The 14,749-nt window shown below is 31.3% G+C and overlaps 1 protein-coding gene across 6 annotated transcripts in view; it reads left to right on the top strand.

Annotated features, from left to right (window-relative positions):
* CSMD3 (CUB and Sushi multiple domains 3) overlaps window positions 1-14,749 on the top strand; it is a 1,239,477-nt gene that overhangs the window by 1,145,630 nt on the left and 79,098 nt on the right. For all 6 annotated transcript variants that reach the window (XM_032246339.1, XM_032246357.1, XM_032246370.1 and 3 more), the window contains 5 exons: window positions 986-1,099; window positions 5,422-5,610; window positions 5,990-6,136; window positions 8,743-8,931; window positions 13,704-13,889. In XM_032246339.1, coding sequence (XP_032102230.1) covers window positions 986-1,099; window positions 5,422-5,610; window positions 5,990-6,136; window positions 8,743-8,931; window positions 13,704-13,889 — 825 coding nt within the window. The remainder of the gene's footprint in view (window positions 1-985; window positions 1,100-5,421; window positions 5,611-5,989; window positions 6,137-8,742; window positions 8,932-13,703; window positions 13,890-14,749) is intronic.

The following is a 14,749-nucleotide window of genomic DNA, read 5'->3' as shown; positions in this document are numbered from 1 at the left end:
CTGTCTTGAGACCCCCATTCCCTGTGTTGATAGAGATTTATTCAGAATTTTTAAGAAGGAAGAGGGGTGAAAAGAGGAAAGGGAATATTAGACAAGAAAAAATAATTTTGCTTTTCTGGAATGTACAATTAGAAAAAGTGTCAAAATTTGAAACTTCTAACTGTATTGTGGTGGTTCCTTCTAAACCATTATTTTGCTGCCTTCTGACACTATAATTCTAACCTTTGTTCTTTGAATTCAGGACTATGCCTGACTTGGCAGAATGAATGGGTTGTAGGGCATATTAGAAGACTGTTTTATTTCCATATCTTGGAAAATGCTTAGTCAATTCTACTCAATTTAATAATAAAGGTGCTTTAAAACTGAGTTGGAAATACAACCCAAATGATTAATGCCATACAGTTTGAAAAATATGATATAAGAAGACATCTTAATGTTGCCATAATAAACTTTTATTATTAATTATTATTATTATATTGATTTTGGTTAAGACACATATAGAAACTAACAGTGACTGATGTAACTTTAATTTTAATAGAAAAGTAATAAATAGAAGGCCTTCTAACTAGTTGCTATATTTTTATTTAATATCTCACCTATATCAACTAAATTATTTCCTTATGTTTATTGCTTATATCCAGCTGGTGTGCACCAGTACAGAGAGACTGGCAGTTCACTTTTGCCTTCAGTTCTGATGGCTCAGTGTCTATTATCTTGTCTTTTTTTTTTTTTCCAATATTTTGAATATAACTTCTACTTATACCTAATACCTATATAATATAACTCCTATTTATACCTAATATATACCTATAACTCCTACTGATTTTTAAATATTTTGAATATAACTCCTACTTATACCTAATAACATTTTTATGGTGATTGAAAATGACTAAAGGAGAAAATATTCTCTTACAATTGAAATATTTGTTTATTTTTATCATCATCTTGTTTCTTATATGAAGCCTACCCTCTGTTTTTTTAATAGGTGATATTATTAGGTATCAGTGTCTTCCAGGATTTACTTTAGTTGGTAATGCAATTCTGACATGCAGATTAGGAGAACGACTGCAGATGGATGGAGCACCTCCAATTTGTCAAGGTATTCATTCTTATGATTATTTATTTCTTAAATATTTGCTTTATGTTTAACTTAATATAGGTAAGATTGAGAAAAATCTATTCATATAAATATAAAATATTTAACTGGAAACAATGCTATAAGTTATATAACTCATAAGTGATATTTCACTTAGAAATAGTCCACTGATTATCAGATTTAACTTTAAACATCTTTGATTCTTCCGAGGTTAAATTTTTCTGGTCTAGCGTGAAGTCAGTTCAGTTTACTGAAATTATTTTGATTTTAGGGGTGGGAATGGAGGTGGAGAGAAAAGGAAATCACTTTAAATAAAGGCTTCAATGTTGTTTGGTTTTACTTAGAAAGAGCTTCTGACCTAAATACTAGACTCATTAAACTTTATTGAATACTTGTTACATAGTGAGGATCTGAGGAAAAAAAACAAACAAGCAGAGTAACAAAAAATAAATTTTAAGTGGCCCTTATTGTGAAAGCATCATGGAAACGGGATATGGCAATTGTACGGGTGATAGCTGTATAGTGGTTGGGGAAAGAGACCAGGAAGCTGTAGATTCATATAAGTTTTAACTGCTTGTGGGGCAGGGAAAGCTTAATGGAAGCAATCTTCCCTGAGTAATGAGACAATGCCAGATGACAATGAGACTTATTCTTATAGAACAAAGATTGAGAGAATTGTGGTCCAAGGGGCAGATATACATGCAGAGATAGAGAAGTGAAAGACAACAGGACATGGACTTCCGGGAATTCACTATGCTGCAAGAGCAAGGCAAAGATAGTCCTTGAATGCTGTGCTAAGCTATCATGTTCAAAAAACATGTATTATTCATTTGTGTTGTCCCTGGGCCCAGGGACACACAATATTTGTGTGTCCTAACAAATATTGCCCTAACACACAATAATCATAAATGTTGATTAAGTTGAATACAATCGAGTTGTATTTTATTATTCTTCCTAGCTTTATTTTGGATTGCTTCCTTCTTTGGGATTCATTCCTGAGAATATTGGAAATCTGTTTCATGTGCAGTATCTTAACTGCTGTAACAAGCCTACAATAACTTCTGATTATTATTCTAAACATACTATAATTAAAAGCATTACGAGAAGATAAAAGGATTATAGGAGGCTTTGATGTAAGCAAAAAGAAAAGCAGGAAAGCAGGTTTTGGGGTATAAATCAGAGCCAGTGTGAGAATTTCTCATGGTCTTAATGCTATTTGAACATCTTGAAGTTGGTTGGGAATTCTGAAGCCTGTCACTTGTATATTCCAGACATTTATATGCCATTCATTTGGCTTTTTCCATCATGTGAGACTACTCTCTAGACCTTTAGAATTATGTAGGATTCATGTTCAGATATTTAGATAAGTGAATAGAGAAGAAAGGGGCTCAACCTTGGAGGGGTTATACATTGGAAAAAAAGTTGGGGAGACACAGGAGGTGTGAATGAGCAATTACATTTCCCCAATATAAACTGCATTGTGAGCACTTGGAGGGCAAACTTCTTGTTTTAAAATCTGAATCCCAATTCAGTAAACTTTTTAAAAATTAAAGTAAATGTAATAATTCAGATATTTTACTTTTTTTTTTTGTCTAGATATTGCTAGATATTTCACAACTTTTTGTCTTTCAGACTTTCAATATTTTATTTCCCAAACCAGAGTTTCCTGTAGATTAGTAATTGAACTTACTCTGTCTACTGTGGAGAATACAGAAAAGACAGTAAATTTTTGTCTCCTGATAACACTCCATATACTAGCTAATACAGTCAACAAATCATCCTTTAGAATGAGTTAATGTAGAGCCTCTGTATTAATTATTTGACCAGGCATTTAAGCCAAAAAGCTGACTTTACATTTTTGTTTAATTTATTCCACAAGCTTGCTAAAACAGTCATTTGTTTGGAATCGGTTAGAATTAATCTACATAGTCTTTAGTAGATTTAAAATTTTTTTTGACTTTTCTTCAAAAAAAAAGCAGTATCATTTTTGTTCTCTGTTTTTCTCTAGATGCTCTGTAGTTCTCTATGTTCTACTTAAAATGTGAAAAATAATTCCAAATATGGTTTTATGTAAAGAGTTTGTTGTAAATGAAATCTAATGAATGTTTACATTTTTTGGTTTAAAAACATTGGCTCCAACTGAATCTTGGAGACTTTGGGCACTTTAAAATTTCTGGGCATCAATTTTATCGTATGTACAATGGGGATAAAAAGTATACATATTTTTTAAAAGTTGTGATAAGGGAGATAATGTACCAATGGTGTTCAACAGTGCCTAACACATAGTTACAATCAACAAATATTTATTGTTATTCTTGGTGATTGTCAGGCTTGTTGCTATATGTTAGATAGTGTGAGTATAGGTTAATTTGTGTACTTGTGGTAAAGTATATCGGATCATACCATTTATTTTAATACGTTAATGCCAAATATTTACTATTTTTTGTATTTAACTTATATATTCCATATCATTTCCAATCTTTATTCAATTTTTATGTATTTTTAATTTTTTGAAAATCAGTGTCAGAGTTCTTTTTAAATGCAGAATAAATAACCTGATACCATTTATTCATTTTTTTAAACTCAAAATTATATTCATGAAGGAAAATTCTAGGCTGAAGTAAAAGAAACTGAAATAATACCCAAAAAAAAAAAAATAGAAAATAGATCTTTGCTTTAGCTATACTGTATTTTCAACTCAATTTTATAGTCAATTTTCAAAAAAGCCATGTATTAGTTCTGGCCAGTGTTAGTTTTCAAGAAGTTTTTTCTTTTCAAGCTATTAACATGTTTATAGAGCAATCATATGCTGCCATAATCCACTATGTTACTTATTCTTTTCTATCTCCATACTTGTTGGAGACTTTATAACTTAAAATATTTAATTGTCCTTGTATCCTGTACACAATCAATATAGAAGCTCTTCACCTATTCATTATATTCCAGCAACTACATTAGTAGTTTTCAATCCTAACTAATTCAAATAAACATTGAAAAAGAAGAATTCTTCTTAAAGTGCTGCTCTAGTTATTTTGAGAAACAGTGCTATTTAACTCCAAAATGAAAGTTAAGGTATAGTAGTTAAATTAGGAAATGGCACGGGATGTATTTCTAATTAATCACATAATCAAAAATTATCTAGCTTACCCATTCCTTCAGTTGCCTAAATGTTCTCAGTAAAACACCCAAAAGGTAGTCCAGTCTAAGTTTAAAACTTGTTAGCATTTATGTTTATAAGACATTTTACTATAGCCATTACACTGTTCTGATAAATAGAATGTTCTTCCTTATATTGAAGTAAATCCTGTTTGGTGCATATTGGTTTACTTCTTCACAATGGACCATACTAAATAATTCTAATACTCTTTCCACACCACAGAACTTAAAAAAAATTTTAAGAGACTAAAATGTCATCATTTGATTAAAAAGGGCTTGATCAACTTAGTCATACTCTCCACTCTAAATCCAAATTTAAGTGAGTGTTCATAATTTTGGTCTGATACATAATGCAGTTGATGCCAAAACCCTGAAATTTGCTATATTTTGCAGGATTTTAGCCTACAATTATGTTGTTTTGTCAATACATAACAATATGCTTTTTTGTTTTGTCAACTACATGTTTTGTCAATATATAACAAATTTTCCGTGTTTTTATAAGTGTATGTGTATATATATGTATATGTAATACATGTATATGATGTTAAAGCAGAAATATTATTATTAAATAAAATGAGTTTGTGCTTTGGGCTACATTTATGGCCTGGAGATAGTGTAAAGAACTGAAAAGCAATTGGTGACTCAGAATTGTGTTAAATCCTCATGGTAAACATATTCCTGAGATGAGAAAAGACTTTACCTGAAATGAATGCTTTGAGAGAGGGCAGTTTTCTATCTGGCCCCACACACCTGAATGAGTAGAAGGTTTAAGAGAGAGGAAAGTGAGTTAAAAAGTAAGGAAAGAAGAGGCAAGGCAAAGACATAGATAAGAGAGGCAAAGGAGGAAGAACATAAGAAGATTAGGAAAGGTTGAGGAAAATGTGGAGAAAGAGGAGGAATTAAATGGCTTATATTTTATTTATGTATTTATATCCAGAAAGTAGTGCATCTTCCATGTAATAAAAAATAAATCAATACTATAAATTTTTGGGTCATTCCTCCAATTTTTTGAATGGTAAGTTTAATACAACTTGTCTCTTTTAACAAATAATTCAATGTATCATCCTTATAGTCATTGAACATGAAAGCACAATACTCAGTATCTAAAATGCAGTTTTTACTGTGGCTCTAAAAGACTAACACTATTTAATGACATTTTTCTTTTACAGTGCTCTGTCCTGCCAATGAATTACGGCTAGATTCTACTGGAGTCATATTGAGCCCTGGATATCCTGACAGTTACCCAAATCTTCAAATGTGTTCATGGAGCATTTCAGTGGAAAAGGGTTATAATATCACCATGTTTGTAGAATTCTTCCAGACAGAAAAGGAATTTGATGTTCTTCAGGTGTATGATGGTAACCAAGGGTTATATTTATTGGATATTCATCAATTAAGTTTAAATGTTCTAATTATATATGTAAACTTTCAGTGTAAACAACTGCTTGTGAGTTTATCTTGCAGACATTATTAAAAGTATCAACATTAAATTTACTCCTACATCATTTGAAAGTTATATTTATCTCCATTATTATTTTACAAATTGTATGTCATTTAGCTATAGACGTAAAATGCCTAAGACAAACATTTTTTTCTTTTCAGTTATTGTTAATGAGGTAGATTGACTGTGAAGCAATTTAACCATATTTAATATTATTCTAAAGATATAAAATACTGAAGATAAATAAAAGTATAATTAGTCAGTTGTATCTAAATTGTTTTATTTTCTTTCCAAAGGACCAAATATTCAAAGTCCAGTACTTATTTCCCTCAGTGGAGATTATTCATCTGCTTTTAATATAACAAGCAATGGTCATGAAGTATTTCTTCAGTGGTCAGCAGATCATGGCAATAACAAAAAAGGCTTTCGGATAAGATATATAGGTATGTAAATTTTATAGCTCAAGGACAGATCTCCCTAGCATCTTCAGTACGGTTATTATTAAGGAACAGAGACACTATTCAATTAGGCATGAATTCAAATCACAGCTTCTCCATTGATTGTTCTTGGACAGTTTATGTCAGCTATTTCCTATTGTAATGATAATAATTCTACATCCCTCATATGATTTTATAAAATATTAAAAGCACTTAGGATACTTATGGCTTGCATAAATCAGTTATAAATTAAACTGTAATTTTTAATACTTTTTACACATGGATTTGTTTTCCTTGAACTGACAAAAAATATTAACAGTGTTGCTCAATCGTGTGTTATCTGATCTACTTAGTAACTCCTTTAAATGACAAGTTTAAACAAAGGATAAACATACAATGGTCAAAATCTTTGTTTTAATTTTTATCCATCTATTTGTGATACTTGCTAAAATATCTTAAATATCAAAAGAGAGAATGAAAACACATTATTTACAAACCTTCACTTTTTTAAAACAGAAAACGTTATGTCATTACTGCTTTTGCTTGAGTGATATCTAGAAAGATGTGGGCTGGAAATTCTTTTTAATACCAAGGTGACATAGATTTTTCTGTATATCTTCTTGCTTATAAGGTCTACTCATACTGAAACAATCATTTTCTTGTTGAGTAAATGTACATAAATAGTCCTCCATTATGTGAAGGTTATGTTCCTTTTCTTTATTGCCATTCTAAGTCATGTCAGGAGCCATGGATACGTGCTCAGTAGCAGAATACCTCAGAATCAGTCAGCTGTCTCTTTCTATACAGTGTTCAGACCATGCCTCCCAAACCATGTGTCATTGGTAACCAGTTCAACAGAAAATTTTGCTTTTATAAATGTTTTGTAAACAACTCTGACACTATGATTCTAAGCATAGACAGATAAATTTTGAATTTCAGTTCTAAAAAGTACACTCTTGAATGTTACTCATTTGTACAAATTTACACCTACATATAAAATGAATACATAGAATAATTCTGTTTAATTACCTTGATTTTAAAACTCTAAGGTGATAGTTTGATTTTAATTTATTATTAATTTGTCTTTCACATATTAGAATAACTTGTCACTGACAGCATATTACTACCATGTACATAATTGTATCTTACAATATTTCTATTAAATTGAAAATAATTTGTCATGCATTCAAAGTAGAATTGTTTTAAAATATTGAAATATTGCCTAGTGCTGTGGCTCATGCCTATAATCCCAGCACTTTGGGAGGCTGAGGTGGGTGGATGGCCTGAGGTCAGAAGCTTGAGACCATCCTGGGAAACATCATGAATCCCCGTCTCCTCTAAAAATACAAAAAATTAGCTGGGCATGGTGGTGGAGTATAATTCCAGCTACTCAGGAGGCTGAGGCAGGAGAATTACTTGAACCCTGGAGACAGAGGTTGCAATGAGCCAAGGTTGCACCATTGCACTCCAGCATGGGCAACAAGAGCGAAACTTCATCTCCAAAAAAAAAAAAAAAAAAAAAAAAATTGAAATTTATGATATACCCAGTCATCTTGAAGAATTTTTATACTGGAGCTTATGGTTTCTGTTATATGAACAATGTAAATGTCTTTTTATTAAAGTTTTGCCCTAATAGGGCATTTACAAGTTAGCACATTAAATTTGTAATGCATGATAACATAAAAGGAAACTATTCAAATTAAACAATTAGATTGACCATATTATAGACCAATCCTTATTCATGTTGATTATTTATGACAAAGTTGGATATAAATATAATGAAAATACCACGTTTAGCCCCCAGAACAGCTTGACATATAAAATATGTATTTTAACCTTTAGAAATGACAGGTTATGACATATATATCCTAAGTCCAATTTGTTTCTTACTATTTTACCCCCAAAGCCTAATTTTTCTCAGATGAATACATTAAAGTTTCAAAAGGTAAATGGAATCTGCCATGCTGAATAACCTCAAAAGTACATATATATGAAAAAGCTATTTGACATTATCTGTTGGCATTTCAAACTTCAGGAGATGAAAAATCTTTTTTATTTTATTGGCAATTTCTATCACCATATGTAAGCACTTGACAGAATGGAAACCCTTTAATAGACTGGGAAAGAGGATTATGGAATGTGGGGGATTATTTTAGACATCAACCAAAATGAAATGTATGACCTAACATGATAGAGGTTTCTGGATATAACTTCAAAGTGACATGTAAACAGCATGCTCTAAAATATTGCTACCAAGGCTGTGACATTTAGGTCCCTCAAATGACAGGAAATGCAGTTTCCAAAATTCAATTAGATATTTGTTGGGCTTTTGAACCTCCAGGATGTTAAGAAAATACATTTCATTTCAGAAGACATTTTAAGTGACAATATAAATTGGAAGAATGCTCAGAGTTAGTTATGTCTCCCGAAAGTTATGTCAGTAGGTTATTTTCAAAAGAGGATAGAGAACAATATGATGTTCATATGAATTAATATTTACACAGATGACCACTGACCTATTTTTAGGTACTAGTTGCTGTATAGGTGTTTATAACTTTTGGTAATAACTTCTGGTTCATTAATTAAACAACATTTTTTTTTGTTTTGAAAAGCTTTCTACTGTAGTACACCAGAATCCCCGCCTCATGGATACATTATCAGTCAGACAGGCGGTCAGCTTAACAGTGTGGTTCGTTGGGCCTGTGATCGAGGATTCCGACTTGTTGGAAAAAGCAGTGCTGTGTGCAGAAAGTCTTCCTATGGGTACCATGCATGGGATGCGCCGGTCCCTGCCTGTCAAGGTGAGGTATATTATGCCCAAATGAATAAAAACATTAATATGAGATTAGCACCATTTAACTTTTTTATTTGGATCACTAACATTTCTGAGAATAGAAATATTTGGAAGCATATTACAAACTCCTTTCATGAAAATAAGGCATAACATCACAGAATGATAAATTTCAGGGGAAAGATACATACTGTTTTATAATTCTTCATTATTGTTAGACAACTTACATGTGTTGACTTTTTCCCCTTGTATACATACTTTATTCATACTTTCTCCATTCCAGTTACTTTGTTGTCAGACAATTACTGAAACAGAGTGGGAGACTGTCTTAGTGTGAAGTCTACAGAGAGGTAACAGAGAATAAGAATGCGCAAGTACACTGAAGACTGAGTTTCACTCTGAGCATGCAAAATTTGCTCTCATAGCAACAAATTTAAGAGAAGAATGTAACCCACCACCTGTTTACTTTTTTCTTTGGTGGTACAGCTAACACAACTAAATAGCAATAAATAAAATAAAAAATAAGTTTTTTAGTTTTTATTTTAGCAAAATGAAAAATATGTTTTTAATTTTTCTTTGTATTTTGTCAAAAATTGAGCCACTGAGCATTATATCTCACTGCAACACAATGACAAGCTTGTTAGTCAAAAAATAGCATGTTTTAAAGCTTTTGATTAAGACTTGTTTTTATGGGAGGCTGAAGCAGGAGAATGACTTGAACCCGAAAAGCAGAGGTTGCAGTGAGCTGAGATCACAACACTACACTCCTGCCTGGGTAACAAGAGTAAAACTCCGTCTCAGAATCAAATAAAATAAAATAAAATTAAAAACTTATTTTTAAATAGTAATTGAGTCTCTTACCTAAGTGTAGTCATAGTCATAAAGACAAGTTCAACAACAGCTAAACAGAAAAACTAATATCATTGGACTTTGAAAATTTTAAAATATTTAATTTATTACATTATTTTATCAAGACAAAAATTAATTTCATATTTTATTTAGCTCTAGTTAGCATGTAAAGATGCATATAGCAACTTTGAATCCTCACATGAAAAACTGCAGAATATTCTTGGTTAATAAATAAGAAGTCTTACTTATTATCTGTTTTTTGGTGGGCACTTATAAAATTTAAAATCAACCAGTAGCAGGTTAAAATTAGCTAAGGAATAGATATTACCAGGCACTTGAAATGGGTTCTTTAACCTATTAGGCTTCAATTTATAATACCCAAAAAGATAGCTATCAAAGGCATATGTAAAGAAGTGCAAAATGAAAAAAATTATTGTTTCTTGTTGTGTGGATGCAAGGAAAAATTAATCACTTGTTAGGATTCTGGAAAGCATCATTACCTTAAGGAGTTATCAACATTGAAAGCATTTGCTTCATGTAGAATAGATACATTTTAATAACGAATTAAAATAGCTACTTTCCTCTGACCAATGAAAAGCAGGAGTATTACAGTTTCTTAGTAGTAACTAATTTCCTAGAACTCGTTTGGGAAAGAATCTTTAAACTCATAATTTCATAACAGAATTAAAAAATAAGCTTATATAATATATATTTTAAATAACCATTAAAATGCTCTGAATTTTAATATTTTTTTGAAATTTAATATTTTTTTGTATTTTAGTTACATAATGATTGCTGTAGAGATTGCTTTCATTTATAGTGATATAAACACATACACATACACGTCCTTATATGGTACATATATAACACTTAAGAAACATTTTGTGAGAATAATTGACTATCATGTAAAATAAAAATACCCCATACTTGCTGAAAATTTGAAATTGCTTTGGTAGAGTTAGTGCTATAATTTCATTGAATATACTCCATGTAATTTACATATGGAGTCGTTTTTCATTGTCTTAAATTTAAAATTGTTTTACTATCCAAATAGGAAAGTTGAAATGCAGTTTAAAAATGAGATATTTGGTGAAGTAAAGTGATAAAATATATGTAAATCGTGAAGTCATTTCCAAAAATTGATTTTTTCTTATTGTTAAAACAAAGATTAAGAAAAAAATGTTTATAGGATATGACCTCTATTTGGACATAGCTAATTGAAATGAAATGTTTATATGTCATTGAGAAGAGCTATTTGCATAATGCATCTTTTATTCTGAATTTGTTTTGCATTTTTTAGTCATTTTTCCTTTTCTTGCCTCTTGAGTCTTCTTATACATCCCTACATACATTTACTTGAGCTATAAAGTTACACAATATGAGCATAAGGGTAGAAAATTAGTCAACTATATCCATCTGGGTTTGGTTAGGTGTTTTATTTATTTTTGTTCTCAGCAAATAACCATTTATTATTGCCCCCTCAAAAATTGAACCATCCCCATGCATATTATTAAGTATTATACAGTGTTATGTAGCAACTCACTTCGTATTCCCTGCCTCACTTTTAAGTTGTGATTTCCTAAAAGTTGTATAGAGAAGCCTCTTTGACAACCACTCAGTTATGATGACTTTTCTTCTGAACCGAATTTTTCTTTCCTTTCTTCTTCTTCTTTTTCTAAATAGCTGAGTAAATTGTAAACTATCCATCAGCACAGGAATTGTCCTATTATTTTGTTACATTGTCTCTTTTTAGTTCTAAAATAAAAACCACGTTTTACTAAACGTATATGTGGAATCTATATTATTTAACTATATCTCTTGTTACTTTGATGTAGATTAAATCTGTACCACCCCAACAATCCATAGTTAATTTTTAAAAATCAGTAAATACATGATCTTTGGCAGGGAGATGGCTTGTAACAACTTGAAACTCTCAAAAGTTCTAAGTGAAAATATAAACATTGCTTTAACAGACATCAGAGAACCATTTACTTTTCAATACTATTTTAGAGGTTCCGCAATTAGAAAGCAGGGATAATAACATAATTATATGAGATTGCATGTGTAATTTAAGTCAGCATTACAGCTTTTCTGTTCATAATTATGTAGGTTATCAAATTACAAAAGATCAACTATTCAGCAGTAGGGATTCTGCCATTCAGTTTTGACAATTTTATATAGATTTTACTAAGGTTTTTCGTTTTATATTTAATTCACATGGGTTAATGAAAAGTAAGCAGTGAAACAGTAGATTTTATAAGAGAAGTGGAATCAATTTTTGGTTGAATTAGAAGATGGGTGAATAGAAAATAGAATTTATAATATTTAAATAAATATATTTCTTCTGTTATTAGAGAAAATATAAATGTGTAATCCTTTGTATGAAACCTCTAAGTCTAGATAGATATCTTTCATAATACAGAAGCCTTCTCATTTTATAACAGTAATACAGTACATACATCAGATATTATATAACTCCAGTTCTGTGGTGATACTCATATTCAAGTACATTAGTCTTTCTGTGGAGATACGTATAAATATGTACTCTGAGTGTGACATATACACATACAAATAGGGCCAGGTGCAGTGGTTCACGCCTGTAATCCCAGCACTTTGGAAGGTAGAGGCCGATGGACTGCTTGAGCCTAGGAGTTTGAGACTAGCCTGGTCTCAACATGACGAAAACCTGTGTCTACAAAAAAATATAAATCTTACCCGAACCTGGTGCTGTGTGCCTGTGGTCCCAACTACTTGGGAGGTTGAAGGTAGGAAGACTGCTTGAGCCCAGGAGGTGGAGGCTGCAGTGAGCAAAGACCCTGCCACTGTGCTCCAGCTTAGGCAAAAGAGTAGGACCATGTCTCAAACAATCAGCCAGGGTATGGTGGCACGCACCTGTAGTCCCAGCTACTAGGGTGCTGATGTGGGAGGATCGCTCGAGCCTAGGAGGCGGAGGCTGCTATGAGCCCAGATCACGCCACTGCACTCCAGCCAGGTGACAGATTGAGACCCTTGTCTCAAAAAAGAAAAAAAAAAAAAAAATCTTTGAGATATTGCTACCAAATATATTCTTTGAAAGGCTATTATTATTATTTTTTTTTGTAAATGCCAATTGTGTGGGTATAGGGCAAAAATGGTAAACAATCAATTGTAGGGGATTTTTCTGTAGCGTTTTAAAGTTATAAAGTATAAAATACATATAACAAACTATGCAAGTGTAAAATTTTACATCATTATCACATCATAGTAAAACTAATTTTCACCTAAATCAAATGTATTGTAGATAAAAATCAAGGCATCTAAGACACATCAGTGAAATTCAGGAAGATCCTAACTAGGTCTTAAGACAATAAGTCCTGGCCTTATATTTTTAAAACATATAAAATATACATGATACTTTTTGGATGTTGCCCCAGCTCATACATTTTGGCTGTTCCTAAGACAAAGAAATAGCCAGCTTTCAGGTAAAATAAATCTATTTATTTTATTCCTGGCCAAAATCATGATGCATATTGGTTGCCACTCACTTTAAAATATTTAATATTTACCTGTCAAATTGAATTAATCAAACTTGCTATGTGGTGGTCCAGTCATGGGCTTGCCTTAGAGATACTCTTTACCAAAGTTGCATTCTCATATAATCCGTACGAATGCTGATAACCATGCATATAACAGGAAACTAGGAAACGAAGAAATAAAGCATTAACAATGTACATTCATTAATTTATAAACACATTAAATAAAAATTTAGAAGAAATGATTCAAAATTTATGTTCAGAAAGTATTTTTGTGAAATATTCTGAGATTGTTTCACAGGAATTGAAAAAATTCCCCATTAGTTTTGCATGTTTTACAGTTCAGCAGACTCACCTAATAAATTAAACATTTTTCTGTTTATATAATCATATAAACATTGCATGTATGTATCTATTCTAGCAATTTCCTGTGGGATTCCTAAAGCTCCAACAAATGGTGGAATACTAACAACAGACTACTTGGTAGGAACGAGAGTTACCTATTTTTGTAATGATGGATATCGATTGTCATCCAAGGAACTTACCACGGCTGTATGCCAATCAGATGGTACATGGAGCAATCATAATAAGACCCCTCGCTGTGTTGGTATGTGAATCAAGGGAAATTCATCACTTGTTTTTCCCTTGGTATTTTATATGATCTGATATTTTATGTATTGTAGAATTGTAAAAACCAATCCCTAAACTGAAATGTGATGGCTAAGTCAGAAATAAAAGCTAATTAAGCTATCTTGTACCATGATGTACTAGAAGACAGTACAAGAACTTCTTAATCATTTTTAGAAACCTCAGAATATTTATGTCAAAAAGGCACTTTTATTTTATATAAGAAAGTTTTATGTTGTAAAAAACCTTCCTTTGTCAATATGTTTCCAGTACATGTTCCCTTGAGAAAAATTTTAAAGATTGTGTTAATAAAATTATATTTTGTCATGCGCCACTCTGATTTTTATAAGGATTAGTATTGTTGCAGAAATTATCCATAACTTTAAACTTTCATTGATATTCTTTTGGTTACTTACATTTAGAAAAGTTTTTATTGCTGTTGCTACTACTTCACTAGGTAAATAAGTTCACATAATGATAAGACATTAATTCTGGTAAAGATTTGGTAGCGAAAGAAAAAAATAGAAAATATTGGTTTAAATAAATTATTCAATTATTTCTTCCCATTTAGTACTAACATTTCCACTTAGCTGTGATTTCATTTAAAATTAAGATTGTTAAATTGTTTGCAATCTCAGCATAGGTATCTAATAAGGCTTCTACTTACCTTGAAGAAGTTGTGAATTAGCTAAAGTTAATATCACGACTCTTGCATAAAAAGGCCATTCTCATAAAAAAATTCTTCAAAATATAGTATTTTTTAAACTTATAAGGAAATAAGGGAGTAGAGGTAAGCCAACAATTGGGATTCTAAATAGGAAGAATAGTTAAGTGCAAGAC

Source organism: Sapajus apella, unplaced genomic scaffold (assembly GCF_009761245.1).
Source record: "Sapajus apella isolate SASKATOON/1434 unplaced genomic scaffold, GSC_monkey_1.0 scaffold3, whole genome shotgun sequence".
Taxonomy (NCBI): domain Eukaryota; kingdom Metazoa; phylum Chordata; class Mammalia; order Primates; family Cebidae; genus Sapajus; species Sapajus apella.
The sequence above is the reverse complement of the archived record's forward strand: the minus strand, read 5'-3'. Positions and strand labels throughout refer to the sequence as shown.